We start from the raw sequence: 27,314 nt of genomic DNA, 5'->3' as shown, positions 1-27,314 counted from the left end.
GAGAAAATGACTTTACCCCAGTCCTCAGCAGTCCAGTCCCTGTACACTTTGCTGATGTTTTTCCTGGAGAGAAGTGGCTTCTTTGCTGCCCTTCTTGACACCAGGCAATCCTTCAAAAGTCTTCGCCTCACTGTGCAGAGTCACTCACCCCTTGCTACTGCCATTCCTGAGCAAGCTCTGCACTGGTGGTGCCCCGATCCCACAGCTGAATCAACTGTAGGAGATGGTCCTGGCACTTGCTGGACTTTCTTGGGCACTCTGAAGTCTTCTTTACAAATGCAGTGTAAATGTTTTTTTATGGGATTAAGTTAATTTTCATAGCTAAAGCCCCGTACACACTATCAGATTGTCTGCTGAGTTTTTCCTTCAGATTTACCAAAACCATGTAGTGCAAGGGCCTGCCTGATTGCATACACATTGAAACTCCTAAGGTTTGACCTCATATTATATGGTTTTGGTAAATCTGAAGGAAAAACTCAGCAGACAATCTGATGGTGTGTACGGGACTTTAGGGGGACAATTAATTGCAATTCATCTGATCACTCTTCATAATATTCTGGAGTATATGCAAATTGCAATCATAAAAACTGAGGCAGCAGACTTTGTGAAAATTAATATTTATGTCATTCTCAAAACCTTTGGCCATGGACCATACATGCTCTGAAACTTAATAAAATAAAATAATACATTACAATACAATACATTACATCACTTCCGAACTTGTGCTGTCTTACGAGAATTTTTGTAACTTTAGTAACCTGTTAGGCCGCGTACACACGCGGGGACTGTTCGCCCAACTTTGTCCGCTGAACAGTGTTTCGGCAAACAGTCCGCTCGTGTGTGGGCTTTCAGCGGACAGTTTCAGCGAACAGTCCGCTGAACAAGGTTTTTCGGAATTTCCGAAAAACTGTCCGCTGAAACCTTGTTTCAGCGAACAGTTCCCTCGTGTGTAGGCTTGTTCGACAAACTAAGTTCCGCGCATGCTCAGAAAGGCTTTACACGCCGAAAGTTATAATGCAGTGTATAGGACGTCGTATTTTTCGTCCCGTCGTACGTGCCGTTCACGTCATCGCGCACGGTTTCAGCAAACTGTTTGTACGTCGTGTGTGGCCATGTCCGTCCATGCTAATTTTGAGCGGACTGTTTGCCGAAACTGTTTGACGGACAAAGTTGGGCGAACAGTCCCCGCGTGTGTACGTGGCCTTAGTTTTCGATATGAGACTAGCATCCAAAAAAAAGTAACTATCATTCATCTGATATTCTCATTGTGCGTGTGAGGCTTTATAAATCCAAGGTCTTCAACTATTTAAATATTAAGCTTGCAAGAACAACATTTACCTCTTTTTAGCAGATTTTGTTTTCTATTATTGTTCAGTTGCCCTTTAAAATAAACAGAAATGTTCATTTTAGATACACAACATTTTAAATAATTAAATCATTTTAATGCCATCAATGTATTCCACCTAAAGCATAATGGCTCTAAGACTCATTATTACACTCCTGGACATCACCATCTTTATGATTCTCAGCCATAACATGTCTCCTCCACCCCGTGATGTCAGGCACACCATGGAAGAACGCAAGGTCGTAACTCTGGCTGCCACATCTTCCCAACTGTAAGCTGCAAGTCACAGACTCACTTACTCCTATGGTGTGCCCCCCCCCCCCCCAACTCTTTAATATCAAATGCAGTTATTGTAAGTTCTTAGCATTTAAGCATCCTTGGCACATCTGCAGAGGAGATGTAAAAAAAAAAAAAAAATAACAGCAGACTTCTGTTTTTGTAGGGGGTGCTTTTTATGTCCACTAATAAACTTCTGTGCATAGCAGCAAAATCAGGCAAACTAAAGCATGCAGAAAGACACTCTCGTAAACCCTTAGTAAATGACCCTACCTTAACTAAAACCTTACAAAATGTAGCAGTTTCTGTTTTTTTATAAACATAGAGCAATGAAGAATATTAATCATTCCTTTTTCTTGACATCATTCTTTCCCTGCCCGAGGTCTGTAAATCACGTCATGGCTATAGAAGTCCTACTTGCACAATGTATTTTTTGTTGAACTGTAGGCAGCAATTTGGTGATGCTTCCTCTAAATGTGACTTATGCTCATCACCAGATGTGGAATATTTCCTGGTGCTAGACAGTACTAGTCCCTCAGAGACTGTAATTATTATGTACCATGTGCACACTGTCAATGTGCCAAAGAAGACCGTACTCGGAATTTAAATTTGGGAGCCATTTTTGACTGACTGGAAGAGCACAACATGTACTGTGGCTGGGAATGTCAGTTATCTGCAGTCTATCTGAGAGACTGTGCGGGAAGTACGCTGGGGATGACATTCTACATACTTCTGGTTATGACAGTTATGAAGTTCAATAATATGTTTAACATCCTCTGTGGGAAACTCATGAAAGGTTATGATTGCTGGCCCCCAGAAACTCTGCTCTGCTGGAGTATGGCTATATTGTAAAGAAGGACTTTGGTCTAACAAAAAATGCAGGATACTTCTTTCAAATGAACAGATGTTGAAACTACCAGATACATTTAAATAGCGCTTAGACATTTCCTTATTATGGAGAGAGTGCAAATTACTAAAAAATATCAATTGTTTACTCCCTGTGTCTGTGCCCACCCCTCCTTGCTGATTAACAATATGCATATTGAGAGCTGAGCAAGGACAGCTATTGTAGCACTATCCTGGATTATACAGTATATTGTCAAATGTATTGGGGCACCTGCCTTTACATGCACATGAACTTTAATGGCATCCCAGTCTTAGTCCGTAGGGTTGAATATTGAGTTGTCCCACCCTTTGCAGCTATAACAGCTTCAACTCTGCTGGGAAGGCTGTCCACAAGGTTTAAGCATATGTCTATGGGAATGTCTCACCATTCTTCCAGAAACACATTTGTGAGGTCAGGCGCTGATGTTGGATGAGAAGGCCGGGCTCGCAGTCTCCGCTTTAATTCATCTCAAAGGTTTTCTATCTAGTTGAGGTCATAGCTCTGTTCAGGCCAGTTAAGTTCCTTCACCCCGAACTCGCACATCCATGTCTTTATGGACCTTGATAAGTCCCTCATTCCTGTAACAATAAAGAGCTTTTGTTAACACTTGCAACATCATCACCAGATTTGTATTGAATTCTTCCAGGGCAGCTTCTGGGAGGAGTGATAAGCATGGTACCCTAGGTCAGTTCATAATGATGTAGCACCCTCCCATCCCAGAACTACCTAGGATGTAGAAACTGTTGGAAGAACAACAGCAAAGTCGCTTATATAAACTGACATATATATGCATTATATCTTTCTAACCAGAAGGTGGCACTGCAGTGTTATAATGTGTATTCTCTGTAGTAATGTAATAACAGGATGTATTTTCTGTCTCTAAGCATGCACTTGTATCCTTGTTCCTGTTTGTTTCCCATGATGTAAAGACATAATCTAATGTTCTGCATAAAAGTAAAGCTGTTCGCTATATCTAAGAAGCTTCCAAAGCATAATTTTTAAATAACCTGCATAATAGGTTATGGGTCCCAGGCACCTAGGCATTAGAGAGGATATCACAGGCACCCAGCAGCACCCAGAGGCACTGGAAAGAATACTCAGTGAGTATAGCTAGTTAGTGAATACTGTATACGAGCTACTGAAACATGGCAAGTGGTTCAAATGTGAAGTTTGCAATTGCAAAGCTCAATAATGCTAATTACCAGCTGTGGATGTTTAAACTGGAAATGCTTTTTAGCATGGATAACTTGTGGCAAGTGCTGAATACAGACAGACCCACAGATGAAGAGATGGAAGAATGGGATGGGATAGGAATGACTGACAGGCAAAAGCAATCATAAGCTTATTTGTGGCGGATGACCAGCTTATCCACATAAGAAAAGAGAAAATGGTCAAAGGTATGTGGACTTCATCACAGAAGCTGTAAGTGTTCAAGTCTCAACAGCAAACTGTTTTTGCTAAGAAAGCTTTACCAGATGAAACTACAAGAAGGCCAGCAAATGTGTGACCACATGAATGCTATGCTAGAAATCATAGAACAGCTGTATGCCATCGGAGAGGACATCAAAGATAACTAAACTGTTGCCCTGTTCCTCTGCAGCCTTCCAGAGACCTATACTGCTCACATTAACTCTTTAGAAACAGACCAGAGCAGCAGCTAACATTGGAATATGTCAAAGGGAAATTAATTGAGGAATATGACAGAAGGAAAGAAAATGCCCACCATGATGACAAAGCTCTTAAGATGTACAAAGGCATAAAGCACAACAAAGAAAGCAGAGCCTTTTCGCTGTAAGAAGACCGGTCACTTAAAGGACTGTTCTAACTGGAAAGTTGAGCAGAGAAAGCTAGAGCTATCCACAAAAAGAGTCAAAGCAGCTACAAAAGAAACTGCAGACACATCATGGAGTGGCACCTTTAAAGTGACACAGAGCAGCAAACCACACGGCTGGTGTATAGACTCAGGTGCGACAAGTCACATGACTAACGATGACACCTTCTTTACAAACATTGATTACAGTGCAAAAGACAAAGTTTTCCTAGCAAACCGGAAAAGCATCACTTCCAAATGTAAAGGCCAGGGCTTCCTGAATGGCATTACACCACAAGGCAAGCAGAGTATCCTTGTAAAGAAAGTGCTGTATATTCCAGAACTAGAAGACAGCCTTTTATCAGTGAAAAGTCTTGCAAACAACGGTCTCAGTTAAGTTTCAGGGTGATGGATGCACACTTCACAATAATAAGTGAATCCTCGCAAAAGAAAAACCGGATGATCACCTATACAGGCTCATCACCACAGACCAGTAAGCCAATATAGTCTCTAATGACATACACAATAAATGTATTCACTAATGGCACAGGCGGCTGGGACACAGAAGTCCAGAAGCTATACAGGACATAATAAAGAGAGGTTTATCAGAAGATTTAACAATAATGCCTCACAAAGTTATCATGAAATACAAGTGATGTATTGAAGCAAAAGCCACACGTGCTCCCCTTCCACAGGCATCTCAAAGAAAAACTACCCACCCGCTGCATCTCGTATACAGTGATGCAGGCGGTCAAAAGAAAACCCCTATGTCAGGTGGGAACAGATATCTACTGACTTTCATTGATGAATATTCCAGGAACACAAATACTTATTTGATGTAACACAAGAATGAAACATCAGAGAAACTTCAAGAGTTCATTGCCATGTCTAGCAACAAATTCCAAAGGAAACCAGGAATAATACGCACCGACAATGGAGGAGAATACATAAGCAAAGAAGTGGCCTCATACCTGAAGAGACAAGGAATAGTACACCAGACAACCACACCATACACTCCTGAACAAAACGGTGTAGCAGAAAGGAAAAATCACACTCTTATAGAAATGGCCAGATGCATGTTGTCAGATGCCAACCTACCTCACAAGTACTGGGGAGAAGCAGCCATAACTGCAACCTACCTACAGAACAAACTTCCCTCAAGAGCCAATAAAAGTACTCCGTTTGAAATGTAGCATGGATCAAAGCCTAGCATTGGGCACATCAGAGTGTTCGGATGTAAAGCATATCCTTATATTCCAAGTAAAAGTGATTCAAGCTGGAGAATAGAGCCATAGAGAGCATTCTAGTAGGCTACAGTGAGCAAATTAAGGGTTACAGAATCCTACACCCAAAGAATGAAAAAGTGACAATAAGCCATATAGTTTATTTTGATGAGAGCCCATCATCAGAAACACCAATCCCTGAAAGCTGTGAAGTGAATATACCCAGCAAACCAGAAGAAAAGCTATGCAGGAGTCAGAAGGTGGAACTCACATCATCTAAATCAAGTTCCCACCAGATCCTGCTGAACTGTCTGAAATCAGAAGATCCACTTGGACTACAGAGGGGGTACCACCCTCCAAACTGCCAAAACATGAAGCCAATAAATGGAGAAAAGCAACATAAGAAGAATTAAAGTCACATCAAGAAAATAAAACCTGGACACTCACAGAGCTCCCTCCTAACTGCAAAACTATAGTAAGTAAGTGGACTTTCAAAGTAAAGTCAGAAGGGAATATCCATAAACACAAAGCCAGACTAGTTTCTAAGGGTTACTTCCAGAAATTCAGTGAAGATTACGATGAAACATTCACTCCCATCATAAAAGACAACTTTGTGTGTAAACTTCAGAAGAGCATCTTAAGCAATCTGCAAGGATGTGGAATGAGAAAGTGAACAAAGTACATACCAGAGAGGGATTTTTAAGAAGTAAAGCAGACCCCTGTCTCTACTCCAGGAATCAAGAAGACAGATGGGTATACATTCTTATCTATTTTGATGACATTATAACTTCTTTTGAACGGGATTACAATCAGATAGTTCACAAAAATTGAAGAACTTGGGAACATTAGCTACTATCTGGGAATCCAAATAGAGAGAGAAGAAGATGGAAGTTATCTTCTCAACCAATCTCAGAAAATCTCCAAAATCCTGGAACAATTCCATATGCAAGATGCAAAGTAAGTGAAATCTCCTATGGAGCCAGGCTACCAAAAGAGCAATGAAGCAGAAAACTTGCTACCCAACAATGACATGTATCGCAGAGCAATTGGTAAGCTGCTATTTGATGTCACTGTGACAAGACCAGACATAGCAGCAGCAGTGGGCATATTATGCAGGAAAGTTTCAGCTCCCTGTCAGCATGACTGGAACCCAGTGATAAGATTGATGCAGTACCTCAAATGAACAATTCAGATGAAGTTACGGTTACCAGCAACATCCAATCCAAAACTGGTTGGATATGTCGATGCTGATTGGGCTGGAGACTGCACAGACAGCAAATCCACAAGCGGATTCATCTTCCAGTATGGAGAACCATAAGTTAGTCTAGTCTAAAGCAAGTAACTGTTGCTCTATCTTCAACTGAAGCAGAGTACATTGCAGCAGCACACACTTGTCAAGAAACGATATGCATTTGTCAACTTTTTGTGGACATTGGGATCGACATGTCAAAACCAAATCCCGTTTTTGAAGACAACCAGGGTTGTATAAAGCTTACGCAATCAGAAAGGGTCTATCCTAAGACCAAACATATCAATGTCAAGTATCCCCTACTAAGGGATAATCAAGAGCAAGGTGTTATTCACATGCAGTACTGCCTGTCAGAGGAGATGACTGCTGATGCACTCACCAAGCCGTTGTTGAAGGAATGTCATAGTTATTTCCTGAAGAAGCTAAATGTAATTTGACAAAGCGCATGCTGTTGAGAAGGGGCGTTGGAAGAACAACAGCAAAGTTGCTAATATAAACTGATATATATTCATTATACCTTTCTACCCAGCAGGTGGCACTGCAGTGTTATAATGTGATTTCCCTGTGGTAATGTAATAACAGGATGTATTGTCTGTCTCTAAGCATGCACTTGCATCCTCCTTGTTCCTGTTTCTGTTCTCCATGATGTAAAGACATAATCTAATATTATTCATAAAAGTAAAGCTGTTTGCTATATCCAAGAAGCTTCCAAAGCATAATTATTTAGTAACCTGCATAATATGTGAGCAGGCTGTTGGAAATCAAGGCATAGCATTGTTTTGCTGGGAAAGAAATAAATGTATACACGTGGAGAGGGACAGATGGAGTTCTGTAGTCTAGCAGGGAACTCAATCAGGGTTGGCAACACTGCTTAGGATTTTGGTGCAGCAGGGGCAGCACAGAAGAATAGGAGATATCTGGTTTCTGGCAAGATCGCCTGTTATTTTTTTTTTCTTTTTAGTGCTTGCATTGTTTTTTTGTTTTTTTAACAATAAAACATGGGGACGTGTATTGCATGTTTATTTTTAATCTTTTGCATGCCTGGACATACACTTTAAAATATGATCTGCTGTTACTGAAGGTGTATGCTCCAGAGCTGTAGCTTGAAAAAACTTTTCTTTAATTGTTGAGCTACTGCCCTGGACAGTGTCAGGACACCTGTTTTACATATATTTATTCTTAATCAATGACTCACAAAATGCTTAGAATGACAACTCTGAAACATGAATCTTTAAAAACAAGTCATCAATGGCAGTTCACATATTTCTGTCCTGGTATTTTCCTTCAAGGGGCACCTTACATGGTGTAATTAAGAAAAAAAAGTCACACCTAAAAGCGTCAGGGTCTTGGTGCAGACTCTTAACAGGATGGTCTCACATCTTTAACCACTTTCAGACCGCACCAATTTGCTGGTCAAAGACCAGACCACTTTTTGCGATTCGGCACTGCGTCGCTTTAACTGACAATTGCGCGGTCGTGCGACGTGGCTCCCAAACAAAATTAACGTCCTTTTTTTCCCACAAATAGAGCTTTCTTTTGGTGGTATTTGATCACCCCTGCGGTTTTTATTTTTTGCGCTATAAACAAAAATAGAGCGATAATTTTGAAAAAAACGCATTATTTTTTACTTTTTGTAATAATAAATATCCCCCAAAAATATATAAAAAAACATTTTTTTCCCTCAGTTTAGGCCGATACGTATTCTTCTACATATTTTTGGTAAAAAAAATCGCAATAAGCGATTATTGATTGGTTTGCGCAAAAGTTATAGCGTTTACAAAATAGGGATAGTTTTATAGCATTTTTATTAATAATTTTTTATTATTTTTTTTTTTACTAGTAATGGCGGCGATCTGCGATTTTTATTGTGACTGCGACATTGTGGGGGACCCATCGGACATTTTTGACACATTTTTGGGACCATTGTCATTTATACAGTAATCACTGCTATATAAATGCAGCGATTCCTGTGTAAATGACACTGGCAGTGAAAGGGTTAACCAGTGGGTGGCAGTGTAGGGGTTAAGTGTTCCTAGGGGTGTGTTACTAACTGTGGGGGGGTTGGGCTTTCATTTAGTGTACACTGATCTCTGCTCCAATCACATGGAGCAGAGATCAGCGTCACTAGTTGCTAGGCAGAATGGAAAAATGTTGTTTATACAGCATTTCCTCCATTCGGCCGCTCCGTGAGACGATCGCGGGGATGCCCGCGGCGATTGAGTCCGCGGGTCCCGCGACCGGACTCACGGGGGTCCCGACCAGCGCAGGAGCGTGCCGCCGGCGGCGCGCTCCCGATGGCACGGCGGCAACGAATATTGGACGTACATGTACGCCAATATGCCTGCCCGTGCCATTCTGTCGACGTACATCGTCGTGCGCTGGTCGGGAAGTGGTTAAAAACAACTTTCAATGGTCTCCTTCCAACATTTAATAGCATGAGATGTAGATGGATCTTGTCAATAAGCTTACTAAAGGTTCAAATGACATGTAATAATAAAAAGAACACAAAAGTAAGACAAATATAGTTTTTTTTTTGTACAAAATTCAATGTGAGCAGAGTGCTAGCAAATCATGGGGCTGTAGTGATTACCAGGTTTGTGACCTTATGGTCCTGTAGCAGTTGCACCTCTGTATCATCAGTACTTACCTTTATAAATCTGATACCAATATCGTGTAATTTATTTGGCTGATGAAATGAAGCCATATACTAATTTTTAATCAATGACTCACAAAATGCTTAGAATGACAACTCTGAAACATTAATCTTTAAGTCATCAATGGCAGTTCACATATTTCTGTCCTGGTATTTTCCTTTAAGGGGCACCTTACATGGTATTATTAAGAAAAAGAGCTGACCATTTAGAGAGTCACACCTAAAAGCCTCAGGGTCTTGGTGCAGACTCTTAACAGGATGCTCTTGTATCTTTGAAAACAGCTTTCAATGGTCTCCTTCTAACATTTAATAACATGAGATGTAGATGTATCTTTTTCAATAAGCTTACTAAAGGTTCAGATGACATGTAACAATAAAAAAGGAACACAAAAGTATGACAAATTCGATTTTTTTGTACAAAATGTAATGTGAGCAGAGTGCTAGTAAATCACGGGGCTGTAGTGATTACCAGGTTTGTGACCTTATGGTCCTGTAGCAGTTGCACTTCTGTATCATTAGTACTTACCTTATAAATCTATGATACCAATACTGTGTAATTTCTTTGGCTGATGAAATGAAGTCATTCTCTTGAAGACTAGCCAATGAAGTATCTTCTCCATTATGATGTACAGCTTTATCACCTATATAATTCATTATATTACTCATTAATGGTTTTATTTCAGACATTGCAAAGAAGATAGTTATACTGGGAGGAGATATCATTGATGTTGTCCAAGGGATACCTGTGACATTCCGTGTACAGCTACAGACAGAAGATGGTGATATTGCAGAAAGTAAGACAATTCCATCGTTCCATCTTACTCTATTTTTATTGTTGCTATTATTATTTGTACTAGCAGCACTAGTAGTGGTATAATTTTTACAGCACTAATGTATATATATATGTGTGTATATATATGTGTGTGTATATATATATATAAATTAGTATTGTATGATAACATATCTTCCTTTTTTTCAAGCAGACTTGCAGTGCAAATTTAAATTTGCAGTTTTTTTGGCTTCCCCTTTTATATACACACAGTATATGTATAGGTAATAATATAAAATACTGAACACCTTTCCCAGATATCATTGTAAACCATGAAATTGTATCTGTCTTTTTGAAATATAGATATACTAATCAACCCATTCTGTATCTGTTTTACTGGCATAATTAAATCTGTAGCTTAATGCACACCTCTGGGCTAATGTTTTGCTATCAGTTCCTCTCCATGGGGTTCAAAACAAAAAGAAAACCAGTTTTGACTGCAATTTTTACCCTCGCTCCAGTGCTGTGTACTGCAAAAAAAAATATTTTTGCCTCTAGTAAACCCCAGTCTTCCATAATTTAATGACAGTCTACTGAGGACATCTTGTACGTGCAGGACATCAAGGACCTGGGTACTGGGGGTATATCACAACAGCGCACTGCACTCACAAGCACTGGTAAAGAAAGTGAAGCTAACCTCATCAAATTTTTTTTTGCACTACCGAGTACCAATCATCAACTTAATAACGTGAAGACATTTGGAGAAGACAAATAGTAAAAACAGGAACTAAAAAATATCTAAATTATCCAAGGCCATAACTTTTTTGTTTTATTGTAGGAAATTGTTAAAACCATTGGCTAGTTTTAATTGTCATCAGTGGCTGGCTGGCATGATTTGTCTTGGTGGCCATTGTTACTAGGAGAGAAAGTAATGAAAAATCTAAAATTTTGCAGCTGTGCCCAAAACAGGAGGTGAAGGGAAATCTTCTAATGGGGGCATTTGATCTGTCTTAGAGCACTGTCTAAGAAGGGGCACCCCCTACTTTGGAGAGAACATTTAAATAAAAGAGGTTTACCTGTTCCCAACTCTATCTGAAAAATAAATTTGGTTTTAGAAACAATAAACTACAGCTAAACTATGACTTGACTAAATGTAGTTTGCTGAATTTAAAGAGACTAAATCTTACTAGAAAATCACAGTAATGAACATACTGCATACCGTAGTGACAAAAGGCATAAAGCCTGTATGAAAAAGAGCCATTACTCACATAGGCCTGTGGTATCATGTGCTCCAAGTACAATCCTAAACAGGTTTGGGAACAGCATGGAACTTTCAATGGAACTGGTCTATCAATTTATTGTGCAGCAGAGGCACACCGATAGATCACATCTCTATATAACACCTTAGTTCTACAGCCAGTGCTGAAACACCCCACCAGTAAAGCTGCAGAGCTAGTGTATCTGTGCGTAGCACTAGTGGGAATGGCAGGGCCTCTGCGATTATACCAAGTTAGTGCCTGATGAGTATCAGTGGCACAATCCAAAGGAAAATTCGACTTATGACCATGAGTAATGACTAACGTCCGAAAATTGTAGGCTTTGTAAAAGCATTTAATAAGGAAATCCTATTTTGGATGTCATCATGAGTGCCGACCACCACTTTCCTTTATTCTGGTACGTTGGAGGTGTCAAGGTCTGAGCACCGGGTGGAGCATTTATGTGGGAAGGTTGCAGCGCCTATACATCTGCTTTTCTAAAATTAGACTTATTTTTGCTTGCAAATTCAAATAACATATTTTAAACATAATTTTCCGTTTTTGCCCCCATCCCCCATAATATAACTAGCCCACCCTCCACCCACAAAGCTCCATACTTACCAATATTGTGCTATCAGGGCTCACTGCAGTGTTTCCATGTATCTGGCAGCTTCTTTATATTGATGGCCATGCTTGCTCACTAGAATCACAGCCAGGATATGGAATAGAAGCATTGCATTGAAAATTATACTAGGTATTTTTTTTTTTTTTTTTAGGTATACAGTAAAACCTTGGATTGAGAGTAACTTGGTCTGACAGTGTTTTACAAGACAAGCAACATTTTTTTTTTTATACATTTTTAGCAATTTCTTGATATACAAGTAGCGTCATGTCACAACTGAGTATAAGGCTGCTTTCACACATGAGCGTTTTGTAGCTTGAAGCTCAATAACGCTGGAGGAGAAAATAAATCAATGATTCTCTATGGAGATGGTTCACGTCTCCAATCCATGTCACCTGAAGCCAAATGAGTTGAAGCTCAAACAAGTTCTGGAGCTTTTTTTGTTGCTCGAATTGGCCAGATTTGTGCGTTTTTGGCACGTTTGTATTCACATAGAAATAAATGGAAACGCGCCATTGGTGCGTATTTGCACATTTTTGTGCGATTTTCTTCTCAACTATAAAAAATAAAATAGTAATAATATATGAATAAGTAAATGTAAAATAAATACACAAATAACTAAAAATCATCATAAATAAGTAAAATAAGTGAATAATATGTAATAATACATTAATAAATAATAATTAACCTCTAACCTTAAAAAATGAAATACATAATTATTATTAATAATAATAACAATAATAAATAACAATAAACACCCAGACTCGAACAAAAAAATACATTATTATTAATAATAATAATAATAATAATAATAATAATAATACATTTGTGTTAGGGTGTTTTAGTTATTTATTATTATTTTTTAAGGGGTAAAGTTAAGGGTTAATTATTTATTTATTGTTAATTAGTATTCATTTATTGATTTTTTATTTATTTATGATTTTTATTTATTTGTGTATTTATTTTACATTTAGTTATTCAGTTTTTATTATTATTCATATAATAATAAATAGATAACTAACCCTAACCCTAACTCCTAATCCTAACCCTAACCTAAACTGAACTCGAACCCTTTACCCTAACGAAAAAACATTATAATAAATTAATAATAATAAAAGAAGAAATAAAAGCTAATGGAAAAGCTAAAAAAGCTGAAATACCTAGCAACAAATGATGCAACAGATAAGTTTTCTTTATTGGCTAATAAAAAAATCCAAAGCTCAAAAACACTGCATACAAACGCGCAAGGTCACGCAAACCCGTGCCAAAATCGTGCATAAAAACACACCGGAAAAGCATTCAAAGACATTACGCTCATGTGTGAATGCAACCTAAAGGAGAAGAGAGGTGCCTCTAAAATGATATTGCACAGAGCAGTCTGTTACCTCCTCCTTGGCAGTCCCTTGCCAATGCTGTTAGCACCTTCTTCCTCCCAGTGCCCCCTTAGCAAGCCATGTACCATGGCGACACCTGTGCCCATGCGCTTCGGATCTGGGCTGTGTGCATCCATAGACACAAAGTGCCAGTAAGCCACGCCCCAACTCCCTCTTCAAAGGAGTTTGACTGACAGCAGCAGGAGTTTATGGCTCCCATTTTCCTCAGTGTCTCCTGTGAGACCATGAAGGGAAGAGAATGGTGCTGCAGCCAAGGAGATAGGTAAGTGTTTAATCCCCACGATAGTGGGGTGTGTTTGTTATCTTAATGCAGTGAATGCTTTAACCACTTACAGACCGGACCATTTTGCTGGTCAAAGACCAGACCACTTTTTGCGATTCGGCACTGCGTCGCTTTAACTGACAATTGCGCGGTCGTGCGACGTGGCTCCCAAACAAAATTGACGTCCTTTTTTTCCCACAAATAGAGCTTTCTTTTGGTGGTATTTGATCACCCCTGCGGTTTTTATTTTTTGCGCTATAAACAAAAATAGAGCGACAATTTTGAAAAAAAAACGCATTATTTTTTACTTTTTGTTATAATAAATATCCCCCAAAAATATATAGAAAACTTTTTTTTCCCTCAGTTTAGGCCGATACGTAATCTTCTACATATTTTTGGTTAAAAAAATCGTAATAAGCGATATTGATTGGTTTGCGCAAAAGTTATAGCATTTACAAAATAGGGATAGTTTTATAGTATTTTTATTAATCATTTTTTATTATTTTTTTTTACTAGTAATGGCGGCGATCAGCGATTTGTATTGTGACTGCGACATTGTGGGGGACCCATCGGACATTTTTGACACATTTTTGGGACCATTGTCATTTATACAGTACAATGATTCCTGTGTAAATGACACTGGCAGTGAAGGGGTTAACCAGTGGGTGGCAGTGTAGGGGTTAAGTGTTCCTAGGGGTGTGTTACTAACTGTGGGGGGGTTGGACTTTCATTTAGTGAACACTGATCTCTGCTCCAATCACATGGAGCAGAGATCAGCGTCACTAGTTGCTAGGCAGAATGGAGAAATGCTGTTTACACGACATTTCCTCCATTCAGCCGTCCCGTGAGACTATCGCGGGTATGGGCGCAGTGATCGAGTCCGCGGGTCCCGCGACCAGACTCACGGGGGTGCCGACCAGCGCGGGAGCGCACCGCCGGCGGCGCGCTCCCGATGGCAGGGCAGCATTGAAGATTGGACGTACCTGTACGCCAATAAGCCTGCCCGTGCCATTCTGTCGACGTACATCGGCGTGCACTGGTCGGGAACCGGTTAAGATAAAAAAAAAAAAAAAATTTTTACTTTTGAACCATTTTAAGGAATCATGCTCATCTAAATAAATATTCAGATTCAGAATATCCCAAAGGAAAATGATTACCGTAAACAATCCCAAAGGAAAATCCCAAGATGCTTTCTCTAATATACAGTTGTGCTCATAAGTTTACATACCCTGGCAGAATTTATGATTTCTTCGCATTTTTCAGAGAATATGAATGATAACACAAACACATTTTTTTCACTCATGGTTAGTGTTTGGCTGAAGCCATTTATTATCAATCAACTGTGTTTACTCTTTTTAAATAAAAAAAAAACAACAAAAATTACCTAAGTGACCCTGATCAAAAGTTTACATACCTTGCAATTTTTGCCAGATAGCAGGCCCACAAGTTGACACAAAGGGGTTTAATTGGCTATTAAAGGTAACCATCCTCACCTGGGATCTGTTTGCTTGTAATTAGTGTGTGTGTATAAAAGGTCAACAAGTAGCTGGACTCCTGACATAACTTTGCATCTTTCATCTTCTGAGCAGGGCCCTCTTAATCCTCTTGTATTTTATTGTATTATAACGGTATATAACCTTTTATATTGTAAAGCGATACGTAAACTGTTGGCGCTATATAAATCATGTATAATAACAATAATAGTGATAATAATCCAATGCTGCACTGACGTTTCTGGATTCTGAGTCATAGGGAAAGCAAAAGAATTGTCAAAGGATCTGTGGGAAAAGGTAGTTGAACTGTATAAAACAGGAAAGGGATATAAAAAGATATCCAAGTAACTGAGAATGCCAATCAGCAGTGTTCAAACTCTAATCAAGAAGTGGAAAATGAGGGGTTCTGTTGAAATCAAACCACGGTCATGTAGACCAACTAAAATTTCAGTCACAACTGCCAGGAAAATTTTTCTAGATGCAAAGAAAACCCACAAATAACTTCAGGTGAATACAGGACTCTCTGAAAACATGTGGTGTGGCTGTTTCAAGAGGCACAATGAGGAGGCACTTGAAGAGAGATGGGATTCATGGTCAAGTCACCAGAAATGCCACAAAGTATCCCGCTTATAATATGCCAAACATCACAGAGACGAGCCTCAAACCTTCTGGCACAAAGTCATTTGGAGTGATGAGACCAAAATGTAGCTTTTTTTTTTTTGGCCACAACCATAAACGCTACATTTGGTAAAGAGTCAACAAGGCCTATGATGAAATGTACACCATTCCTACTGTGAAACACAGAGGTGGATCACTGATGTTTTGGGGATGTGTAAGCTACAAAATAAATTTGGTCTAAATTGATGGCAAGATGAATGCAGGATGTTATCAAAAAATACTGGAGGAACATTTTGCATTCATCAGCCAGGAAGCTGCGCATGGGACGTACTTGGACATTCAAACATGACAATAAATCAAAACACAAGGCCAAGTCGACCTGTCATAGGCTACAGCTGAATAAAATGAAGGTTCTGGAGTGGCCACTTCAGTCTCCGGACCTCATTATCATTGGGGAAGCTCTCAAACATGCAGTTCATACAAGACAGCCCAAGAATTTACAGGAACTGGAGGCTTTTTGCCAAGAGGAATGGGCAGCTTTACCATCTGAGAAGATAAAGAGCCTCATCCACAAATACCACAAAAGACTTCAAGCTGTCATTGATGTTAAAAGGGGCAATACATGGTATTAAAGTGGTTGTATACACTTTTTTTTTACTTTTACCTACAGGAAGGCCTATAATAAGGCTTACCCGTAGGTAAAAAAAATATCTCCTAAACCTGTACGGTTTAGGAGATATTCCTCTCGGTATGCGCCGCTGACTGCAGCGGCGCATGCGCACAAGGGGATTCTCGGCTGAAAGTCCGGCAGTGGCCGACCGGCTGGGATGAAATCTCCCGCGCGCATGCGTGGGAGTGACGATATCACGGCTCCAGACACTCACAGCAATGGAGCCGCGATACCCGGAAGAATCGCAGAGGGAGCATGTCAGCTCCCTCGGCGTGGATCGTGCCGGATGTCGGGGCCTCGTTCTAAGGTAAGTATTTCATAATGAGCTAGTATGTGCATACTAGCTCATTATGCCTTTTGCTTTGCAGGTGGTAATAAAAAAAAAAAAAATAATTAGCGGGTTTACTACCGCTTTAAGAACTGGGGTATGTAAACTTTTGATAAGGGTAATTTGGGTAGTTTCTGTTGTCATTGTGATTTAAAAAGAGTAAACATAGTTGATTGATAATAAATGGCTCCAGCCAAACACTAACCATGAGTGAAAGAAAAGTTCTTGTGTTATCATTCATATTCTCTGAAAAATGGATAAGAAATCATAAATTCTGCCAGGGTATGTAAACTTATGAGCACAACTCTAAGTATAAAACATTACTTTCCTTGCCTCTTCCCTTAGCACATTTGTATATGTTTTCAAATACCTTATTGAAGGAATACTATATGCTATTTACTGTAGATATAATCTTACTTGGACTACTATCATTGAATAAGCCAACAATCACCCCCTATATATCCCTGAATACCTAGCATTGCTATTACATTAGAGTTTCTTTCTGGATATTACATGAGCAATAACATTATGAATGACTTTTCCCTATGGAGATTTTTAGAAAGAGAAATTGGAGATTTTCCCATGTGCAATAGACGTATTATATCTACCTTTCAATCACTTTGAAGGGTCTACTGCTTAGGTGACATCAGCAAAATAAGTGTGACAGTACGAATTTTGGTGTGAATGAACTTGAGCACCTTAAATTTTTTGGAATGTGTTCTTAATATGTTCTAATTAATGTTTTTAGTGCTGTAATAGCCAGGACTGTGTGTAAAATCCTATTCTACCAGCTGCCATTTATAATCAGCGCTGGTATACGAGTGGTTAGGAAGGCTAAAGGGAGCAGAAATGTGAAATCATTGATTTGTAAAGGGGCTGTAATAGCACTGATCTCTAAGGCCGCGTACACACGCGCGGACTGTTCGCCCAACCTTGTCCGCTGAACAGTGTTTGGGCGGACAGTCCGCTCGTGTGTGGGGCTTCAGCGGACAGTTTCAGCGGACAGTTGGCCGAACAAGGTCTTACGGAAATTCCGAAAAACTGTCCGCTGAAACAAGGTTTCAGCGGACTGTTCGCTCGTGTGTAGGCTTGTTCGGCCAACTAAGTCTCGCGCATGCTCAGAAAGGATTTCCACGTCGGAAGGTTGCATTGCAGTGTATAGGACGTCGTATTTTTCGTCCCGTCGTACGTGCCGTTCACGTCATCGCGCACGGTTTCAGCAAACTGTTCGTCCGTCGTGTGTGGCCATGTCCGTCCATGCTAAGTTTGAGCGGACTGTTCGCTCAAACTGTTGGACGGACAAAGTTGGGCCAACAGTCCGCGCGTGTGTACGCGGCCTAACAGTCTCATGTAATGTGTCTCCAGTCTATGACTGTCTCCTGAAGCCTGTCTCTAACAACCAGTGTTGCCACCTTACGAGTTTGAAATTTACTGACATGACACCCAAAATTTACTGGCACCACCAAATTTTTACTGCCGTTTCAAAAAGTTACAAAATTACATTGTTGTTTTTACGTGCAAAGTTCAGTTTTTAGGCTACAAAGAAGTACAATATGCAATTAGCAGTGTGATTTAAGGTATATATTAAGCCATATAACATATTTCTTATTCTTTTTGTGATATACAGTGGTAAGTAAGTAGCTCAGGGATAGGACTCAGGAGGGCAAGAAATTAGAATGGTCAGGCACACACATGAAATGGACTCTATAGCCTTATACACACGATCGGACTTTGTACAAACTTTCTATTTTTGACAGAAAACTTTAGATTTTTGTACAAAGGGCGTCGGCCATGAACTTGTATTGCATACATACGGCAGGACATTTTCAGCCAACTTTCACCAAATCATGTGTTTTTTTTTTTCTGCTCTTTACCGCCACCTTTGGTCAATTTCTGTATTGTTGTCTGATCTTTTGCATTGGTTCTGAGCTTGCGTGTTTGTACTTTGTACAAAAGTCCTATGGTTTTCTGTACACACGATCGGACTTTGCTCCATCAGACTTTTGTTGCCACAAAGTTTGTCCGTTCACACAGCCAACAAAAGTCAGATGAAAACTGAAATATTTTGTCTGATGGAGCATACACACAGTCGGATGTTGCCTTAAAACAGCTAATTTGCATGTTTGTTGTCAAAAAGTCTGATTGTGTGTACGGGCCTTTACAGTGACACTGACAGCAGTGTGCAGCAGTACAGATAGGGTTGTCACTTTTTATTGAAGCCAAACCTGAACACTTTAGCGGCATGCAGCAATTAAAATTTTTTTTTTTAATATACACTATAGGAATGTGACAGACCTGGGACACCTTTGGGCACTCCATAGAGAATAGTAACACATAGTTCCCCCCTCAGCCTCCTGTCAAGCCTTGTTCTGAGCCACATTACTGTCTGAATAATGTGTCCGGGTTTAAAGGAGACAGAAACCCGGACACGTGATTTAAAACCCGGACTGTCCAGGTGCATCCCGGACAGGTGGCAACCCTAAGCACAGATGATGATGATGACACCTCACTGACACAACACGTCCCCTCCTGAGTCACAGTGACAGTCTCTCAATGCCAGGTGATCCCTTCACTCCACTCCAGTCCAAACAGATAGTCCCACTCCCGGCTCACCTTCTTCCTGTCCCACAGACCCACACAAGAGACATCGGCCGCTCTGTCTCCTTGCATCACACAACAAGCTCAGACACCGACTCTGCCAGACCCGCACTCCACCGACTCTGCCCGAATACATTATAGTAGGCACTCAGATGGCCTTAGCATGTGCAGTTATGAGCGGAGCGTCACAGCCATATTTTTTACTAGCAACCTTTGCCTTTTACTGGCAGAAGAAAAGTACCAATTTTTTACTGGCTGCCAATAAAAATACTGATGGTTGGAAACACTGCGAACAACCTCTGTAGCAAGTTTTGCATCTATAACCATTATTAGCAGCATGCCTTTAGTTGCTGACATCTTTCTATATTAGTACACTACAAAATATTCTGTGTGCCCCTTTAGAGATTTCATGGGATGCATTTGAGGCCTCCTATATATAAAAAATTATATAGTCTGTGACCTAGACCTAGTCTGCACTTGCTACTTCCTCCAAGTGGTGCGACTTGATGCTTCCTAGAGCCCCCGTTCACACTGAATGCGACTTTGAAATCCAACTACTTCTCTTGAGGTAGCACGATTTCAAAGCTGCATGTCAGTGCGATTTCAGGTGGGACTTGCCTGACGTCTGTGCGACTTCATGCACAGAAGTCTATGCAAGTTGCACCTGAAATCACAAAAAATAGGAACAGGAATCTTTTTTACAAATCAGTGTGGCACCGCAAAGTCGGAGTCGCACTGATTTGAACAGTTCCATTGCCGACAATATTGTGTGACTTGCCATGCGAAATTGGAAATGTCAAAAACGCATGACAAGTCGTAGCAGCATAAACAGGGGCAGAAAACGAGAATAAGAAAAGGTAACATCATTGAAAAAAAAACGAGACATGAGGGGCAACATTGTAGCTTTTTTATCACAAAGGTGCACTTGTGTTATAAATACAGCAAATAAAGAGATTTTTTTCACCTTAGGCCCCTTTCCCACAGACGATCCGTTCAGGTCCGCCTGTCAGTTTTTCAGGCGGACCTGAACGGATGCTCCATAGAGCTCTATGGAGCGTCGGATGTCAGCGGTGACAAGTCCGCTGACATCCGACCCGCTCCGATCCGAAAAAGTGTGACGGAGGAAAAAGCTATTTTTCCCTCCGTCATCGGATCGGGTGACAACGGACACTGCAGTCCGTCGTCACCTGATCTCCCATAGGGGTGAGCAGCGCTGTGACAGGTCCGTCCCTGCGCAGTGTGCAAAGACGGACCTGTCATCTTCCTGCTCAGCAGAGATCCACGGGGGGGGATCAGCACTGATCCGCCCCGTGTGAAGGGATCCTTAGGCCCCTTTCACACGGGACGGATCAGTAATGATCCGCCCCGTGATGATCCGCTCGCTCAGCGGTGATCGCTCCGTTGTCCCCGCTAAGCCGGTAGCGGACAGGGCAGTCCCGGCACACTGTGCAGGGACCGCCCTGTCAGCTCTCCGCTCTCCTCTATGGGGGATCGGATGAGCACGGACCATCTGTCCGTGTTCATCCGATCCGCTCTGCAGATGGATAGAAAAATAGGATTTTCCTCCGTCTGCAGAATCGGATAATTGTGGAGGTGAACAATAGCGGGTGTCTGCGGATGTTCATCTGCAGACACCCGCTATCCCATAGGGATGCATGTATGTCCGTATTTCATCCGTAAACGGATGGATGAAATACGGACATACTGTCCGCATGTGTGAAAGGGGCCTAAGGCTACACTTACACTGGTGATTTAGGCCGCTACAATTTGTAGCAGCAGGAATTTGCGGCTCTGATCGGCTCAGTGCAGCTGCTGGCCCCATTCACTATAATGATAAGTTGCAGGCGATCACAGGTATCCATGGCTGTCGGCACAGCCAGCGAGCACTGCAGGTGAATGAGGCTGGTAGCCTATAACATACCACTAGCCAGAAGTGACATGAAGAAGCCAGAAAATTCCTGCTGCTACATTTTGCACCGGTCTAAATTGCCAGTGTGAATGTAGCCTTAGCTGTATGAAATATTATGCAGCATTATAGCTGCAGAGTCATTTAAGGAACTTTTTAAGTGAAAATTCTGGGTGAAGCTGCACCTGTGTTCATGCTCTTATTGTACATAAGGCCTAATAGGTATGAGAGTTGCCTGCAGTGGAGTCTGTTGTAACCAGAGTTATTAACGCCACGATAGAACTATTTCTAAAATGTACATAGTAAAATAAAACCTCATCTTTTATGGCAGCTTCAGTGAAATCTATTATCCATGTATCATTTGTGCTTCCCAGCGCACTTTTGTTCCTCCCTAATGCACACAAGGTAACCGAACTTTAAAATTTCACATTACTTTCATTTATGACATTTTTCTTTGAGTGGATAATAGAGCGCTGTAAAACGTAAAACCTACATTATAACTTTAGTGTCATAAATGCCGGCATGCTCGATTGTGTTTCAGATCTGCCAATTGATATCAACATTTAACATTCTTCGTTCACATTGTCCTCACACACCATTTATAATCTTCACATCCACTTTATTAAATAGAAGAAATTAAAACGAGGCAAAGTCTTAATTTTCTCAGCGTGCACTTAAGTTGTTTAATTTCCCACATATTGAATGGCTCATGTAGTAGTATACATTTCATGTAATTGTAGATTACCATGGAGGATATGCCTGGCCCTCCATATTAGGCCCTTGAGAGGTTTCAGATACATTTGATAAATGTACATTATCCACCTGCACATTGTCCTCAGTGCAATGGAATTTGTGAAATCCAAATACTGTACACGTAGTTTTAAAATGACAAGCGACGGTAATGTTTTCTGTGATCCTTCACTATAGGCTAGAGATAAACGAAAATGACAAATGGCAAGTCAGCTGCATTAAAACAACCCAACTGAGAACTGTTTAATAAATGAAAAAAGTATCCTTTACTACCCTTTGGTATCCTTAATATCTTTTAACAACCCTAGATGTTGTCTTATGCCGCGTACACACGGTCGGACATTCCGTCAACAAAATCCATGGGATTTTTCCCGTCGGATGTTGGCTCAAACTTGTCTTGCATACACACGGTCGCAAAAAGTTATCGGAATTTCCGAACGTCAAGAACGCAGTAATGTACAACACGTACGACGGGACTAGAAAAGGGAAGTTCAATACCAAGTGCGCCACCCTTTGGGATCATTGTGCTAATCACATGTTAGAAGTTTAGTGAGAGACGATTCGCACTTTTCAATTTGAGCAGCAAAACAACTTCATTCTTCTAGCATTATAAAGAAGAAGAGAATGCGCTGCCTTAAAAGATTTCAAAATTTGCAGCGTGACGAATGTGTGATCTCCATTACGAATGGTAGTTTTCCAGACCGAGCGCTTCCTTCTCGTAATTTATTCTGAGCATACGTGACACTTTGTACATCGGAATTGTGTACACACGATCGGAATTTGCACAAACTGATTTTTTTTTCCCGGAAAATTTGAGAACCAGATCTCAAATTTTGTGCGACAGAAATTCGGATGAAAACTGTCTGATGGAGCCTACACACGGTCAGAATTTCCGAAAACAAGCTCCAACCGCGTGTACGTGGCATTAGGGTTACTTAGTTGTTTGTATGATTACATTAGAAAAATGGTAGAAAATAATACAAAGTGTTTACCTTGGGATGCTGTTTGCAGTATTCATTTTTAGGGTGCATTCATACATTTACAAATGCATTGGTAATCTTATATCACAATATTACATGCACACTGTATGACACCGTGTGCAATAGAGAGGTATGAAGCACCATGTGCAGATTATACGAAGATAAGAAGCTCTTTGTGTAATCAAGAGGGGTGATGCACTTCATGTAAGAGAAAAACCAAAAAAAAATGGTCAAATATCTATAACAATACAATTTGTCGTTGGTTTAAAGTTTCAAAATGACTTTCAGTGCACATTTGTATTAGCAGATTTTGAGGCAGGTATAACTTCCTCAGCATATGGAGCAAATGCTTCCTTTTGCTGGGCTTTTTTTTAGGGATTATGTTGATGTTGGATGTTCACTTCAGGTCCTGGGAAAATATAGATCCCAGAAATGTGAAGGTTTTCGGAGTCGGCAAAGTTACTGTTGAGTATGGGGAGTATAGTGGGAGGGGATATTGTGAGTGGGCTTCTTCTTCTGAATGAGGCATTTTTGTGTGGGCATGGATAGGTGAGAGTGAGTTGTGTATGCTGCAGTTTAGATCTCATTGATGTCATGGATGCTGGGGAGTGAGGGGGTGGGGTAAGGTCACTCTTTTGACATGGATACTAGAGAGGGAGCTTTGTATTATGGAGTGCTGCAATTTAGATCTCATGGATGTCATGGATGATGGGGAGTGAGGTGTACTTCCTGGTGGTAAGGTCATTCTAGTGGCATGGATACTGGAGAGGGAGCTTTAGGTAGTGGAGTGCTGAAATTTAGATCCCATTGATTGGTCTAAAAAATGTATTGTAGGAAACCGGGGGGGCATCAGCAGTATGGCATTTCTATGTTCCACATATGTTGGCACTGATGATGTGGGGCACCTCTTAATAGATTATTGAGATCCCACATTGCTTTGCCCCAGAGGCAGTCTTCAGCATCAAGCTTAGAAAAAAAAATCTGCATGCTGCAAGTACATAGGCTTCCGGGATCCTAAAGAGACCCCCAGCAATGGATATTCATGCAATTCAGACCAACTAACACATGTCACAGTAGGTAACAGGTGTGCTCCAAAACAGAGCATGTAATGGAGCCAATGGCTGTGCCTATCATCTAACCAGCTTCCTCACACTGATTATAAGTTATACCACTTCTATGGTGCAGGGCTGTCTTAATGAGTGGGCACATCTGGGCACTGCCCAGGGCCCCAGCTGCATGGGGGACCCCTGCACTTTCCCCAAAGCAGCTGGCCCTTGAGCCCACGCTGCCCCAAAATTGGGGGACCCATGATGGCAGTGAGAGTGATGGATACACAGGATAGGCAGGCTGAAAGTAGTGTGCCGTGCTGTGCAGAACGATACCTATTATTTCACAGCCAGCAGGGAGGGGCAGGGCCGGAGCAACAGTGATGCTCTGACCCCGCCTCACGCTGTTTGAATGCTTGGGACTCGAAGGCTGCGGGGTAGGAGCTGGAGTGGGAGCTAACGAGTCAGCAGCACTGAGAGCCCGCCTGCGGAAGTGGCATTGTGGATGGTGTTATGGTGAGCCAAGCTGTCCAGCACTGTTTGTAGAGGGGTCAGAGTGCTGGGGGGATATCAGGGATGTAGAATGATCAGAGTGATGGGAGGGATATCTGAGGTGTAGAGGGGTCAGAGTGCTGGGGGACATCTGGGATTCAGAGGGGTCAGAGTGCTGGGGGATATCTGAGATGTAGAGGGGTCAGAGTGCTGGGGGATATCTGGGATGCAGAGGGGTCAGAGTGCTGGGGCATATCTGAGATGCAGAGGGGTCAGAGTGCTGGGGGATATCTGGGATGCAGAGGGGTCAGAGTGCTGGGGCATATCTGAGATGTAGAGGAGTCAGAGTGCTGGGGGGATATCTGGGATGTAGAGGGATCAGATTGCTGGGGAGATATCTGGGATGTAGAGGGGTCATATTTCTGGGGGGATATCTGGGGTGTAGAGGGGTCTGAGTACTGAGGGATATCTAGGATGTAGAGGGGTCAGACTGCTGGGGGAATATCTGGGATGTAGAGGGGTCATGGTGCTGGGGGATATCTGGGATATATAGGGATCAGAGTGCTGGTGGGATATCTGGGATGTAGAGGGGTCAGAGTGCTGGGGGGATATCTGGGGTGTAGAGGGGTCAGAGTTCTGGGTGGATATCTGGGGTACAGAGGGGTCAGAGTGCTTAGGGGACATCTGGGGTGTAGAGGGGTCTGAGTGCTGGGGGGATGTCTGGGATGTAGAGGGGTCAGAGTGCTGGGGGGATATCTGGGGTGTAAAGGGGTCTTAGTGCTGGAGGGATATCTGGGATGTAGAGGGGTCAGAGTTCTGGGTGGATATCTGGGGTACAGAGGGGTCAGAGTGCTTAGGGGACATCTGGGGTGTAGAGGGGTCTGAGTGCTGGGGGGATGTCTGGGATGTAGAGGGGTCAGAGTGCTGGGGGGATATCGGGTGTAGAGAGGTCAGAGTGCTGCGGAGGCATCAATCTAGCAGATATATTATATGCACAGGACAGCTTTGTTTCTGTGCTGTACAGAATGATTGTTCATGTAGTTAATGCGGAGCTCCACCCAAACAGGGGAAGATTCACTTTTCTGCCTCCTACCTACTTGATGTCTGTTTACCTGCGCTTTCTCCATTGTAGGGGACCCAGAGAATTACTTTGTCCAGGGGTCCATGATGCTATTAAGACGGCCCTGCTATGGTGCCTCTTCTCAAGGCTGAGCTTTGCACTTCATATAAGTAAACAAAGAGGTATTGAGTAGAGACATTGCATCACATAAATGAGAAACTAAGAATCGACTGGTTCTATTGAAAAGGGTACAGGACACGATTCACCAGCCTGTAATGCAGAAATGTACCTTGCTAAGATATGATATTATGATATTATTGACCCCCACAAACTGATTTAGAACTGTTTGTGAAAGATGAATACTATCTTTTATAGACAAGATATGTCCTTGGAATACTTGTGGATGGGAATCCTAGTCACAGCTGTCCTTGGTTAAGGCTACAATGGCATTGAATTCTAGACGTTCACAAAGAATGATCAGATCCAGGTAACAAACAAAAGCCTCATATGTAGGCTTAATATTTTTCTCATACAGTGAATATCAATAAAGATCTTTTCAGTTCACTTAACTCTACGCTTGCATTGAAGGGACACACAGCTTTAGCACTACCCAAGGAAATGTCAGTAGCAGTGTGCTAATCCCATCATGCTTTGGAAAAACTCATAAATTGCCTGCCTCTGCACGTTGAATTACACTGAGCATGGTTTATGCAGAGCCAGACTGGCAATCTTACCTATTCAAGCATATGCCACAGGGGTTGGTGTGTTTAGGAGCATTAGTGGGCTTATGTGTGTGCTTAGTGGTAACGTATGGCTGGGGCTTTATAGGTACCTAGACATATAGTAAATGATTACAACACCTTAAAATCTCAAAAATGCTATATTATACAAACATTAAAATATCATGGCTGACCAAAACACGTTTCCGGTAACATTGCTTGCAAAACGATATATAGGGAGTCCCCGAGTTACGATCATCTGACTTGAGAACGACTCCTACTTATGAACTGCAGGTGGCGCCAGTGTGCAGATTGGAAAACAACGTAAAACATCGGAAAACTACATTGGAAAACAGCAGAAAACAGCGGAGAACATTGGAAAATTACATTGGAAAACAGCGGAAAACATCGGAAACGCCGCTCTGAACATGCGCATCCAGATTACAAACAAATCTGACTTCAGAACAAACAGGCGGTCCCTAACCTGTTCGTAACTCGGGGACTGCCTGTATCACTATGTTCTCCGCGTGTTATAAAAGATGTAAATGTGTCTTGATTAAACATGACTTTGTTTATTTGGAGGAACCCAACATGTTTCAAGCAGTTGTCTTCTTTCTGGGCATATGTGGTATATTTTCTGATATATAATGTATATTAATAAAAACGATATCCAAATTTATGGCATACGTAAAATACCCTTGTTGGAATACCAGTGTTTACAAGCATAGTACAGGGACCAGAGGGAACAACTGGCATATAGGTTAAAATGTGCAGATTGATGCCTCTGCATGGCCCACATAAAGACCCACCAACTCAAACAACACTGGGAGACAGTCACAAGGGTTGCTATCAATTACATAATTTGGGCTTTAAAAATAGGAAGGCCAAGTGCATTATGACAAATTTTTT

The 27,314-nt window shown here is 41.3% G+C and overlaps 1 protein-coding gene across 2 annotated transcripts in view; it reads left to right on the top strand.

The window, feature by feature from the left end:
- MORN1 (MORN repeat containing 1) overlaps positions 1-27,314 on the top strand; it is a 536,457-nt gene that overhangs the window by 165,820 nt on the left and 343,323 nt on the right. For both annotated transcript variants that reach the window (XM_077457667.1, XM_077457666.1), the window contains exon 8: positions 10,126-10,236. In XM_077457667.1, coding sequence (XP_077313793.1) covers positions 10,126-10,236 — 111 coding nt within the window. The remainder of the gene's footprint in view (positions 1-10,125; positions 10,237-27,314) is intronic.

The sequence above is a fragment of the Lithobates pipiens genome, unplaced genomic scaffold (genome assembly GCF_037356315.1).
Source record: "Lithobates pipiens isolate NorthernLeopardFrog02 unplaced genomic scaffold, aLitPip1_a1.2 Scaffold_27, whole genome shotgun sequence".
In the NCBI taxonomy this organism is placed as follows: domain Eukaryota; kingdom Metazoa; phylum Chordata; class Amphibia; order Anura; family Ranidae; genus Lithobates; species Lithobates pipiens.
Note: the sequence above shows the minus strand (reverse complement) of the source record. Positions and strands in the feature narration are given on the sequence as shown.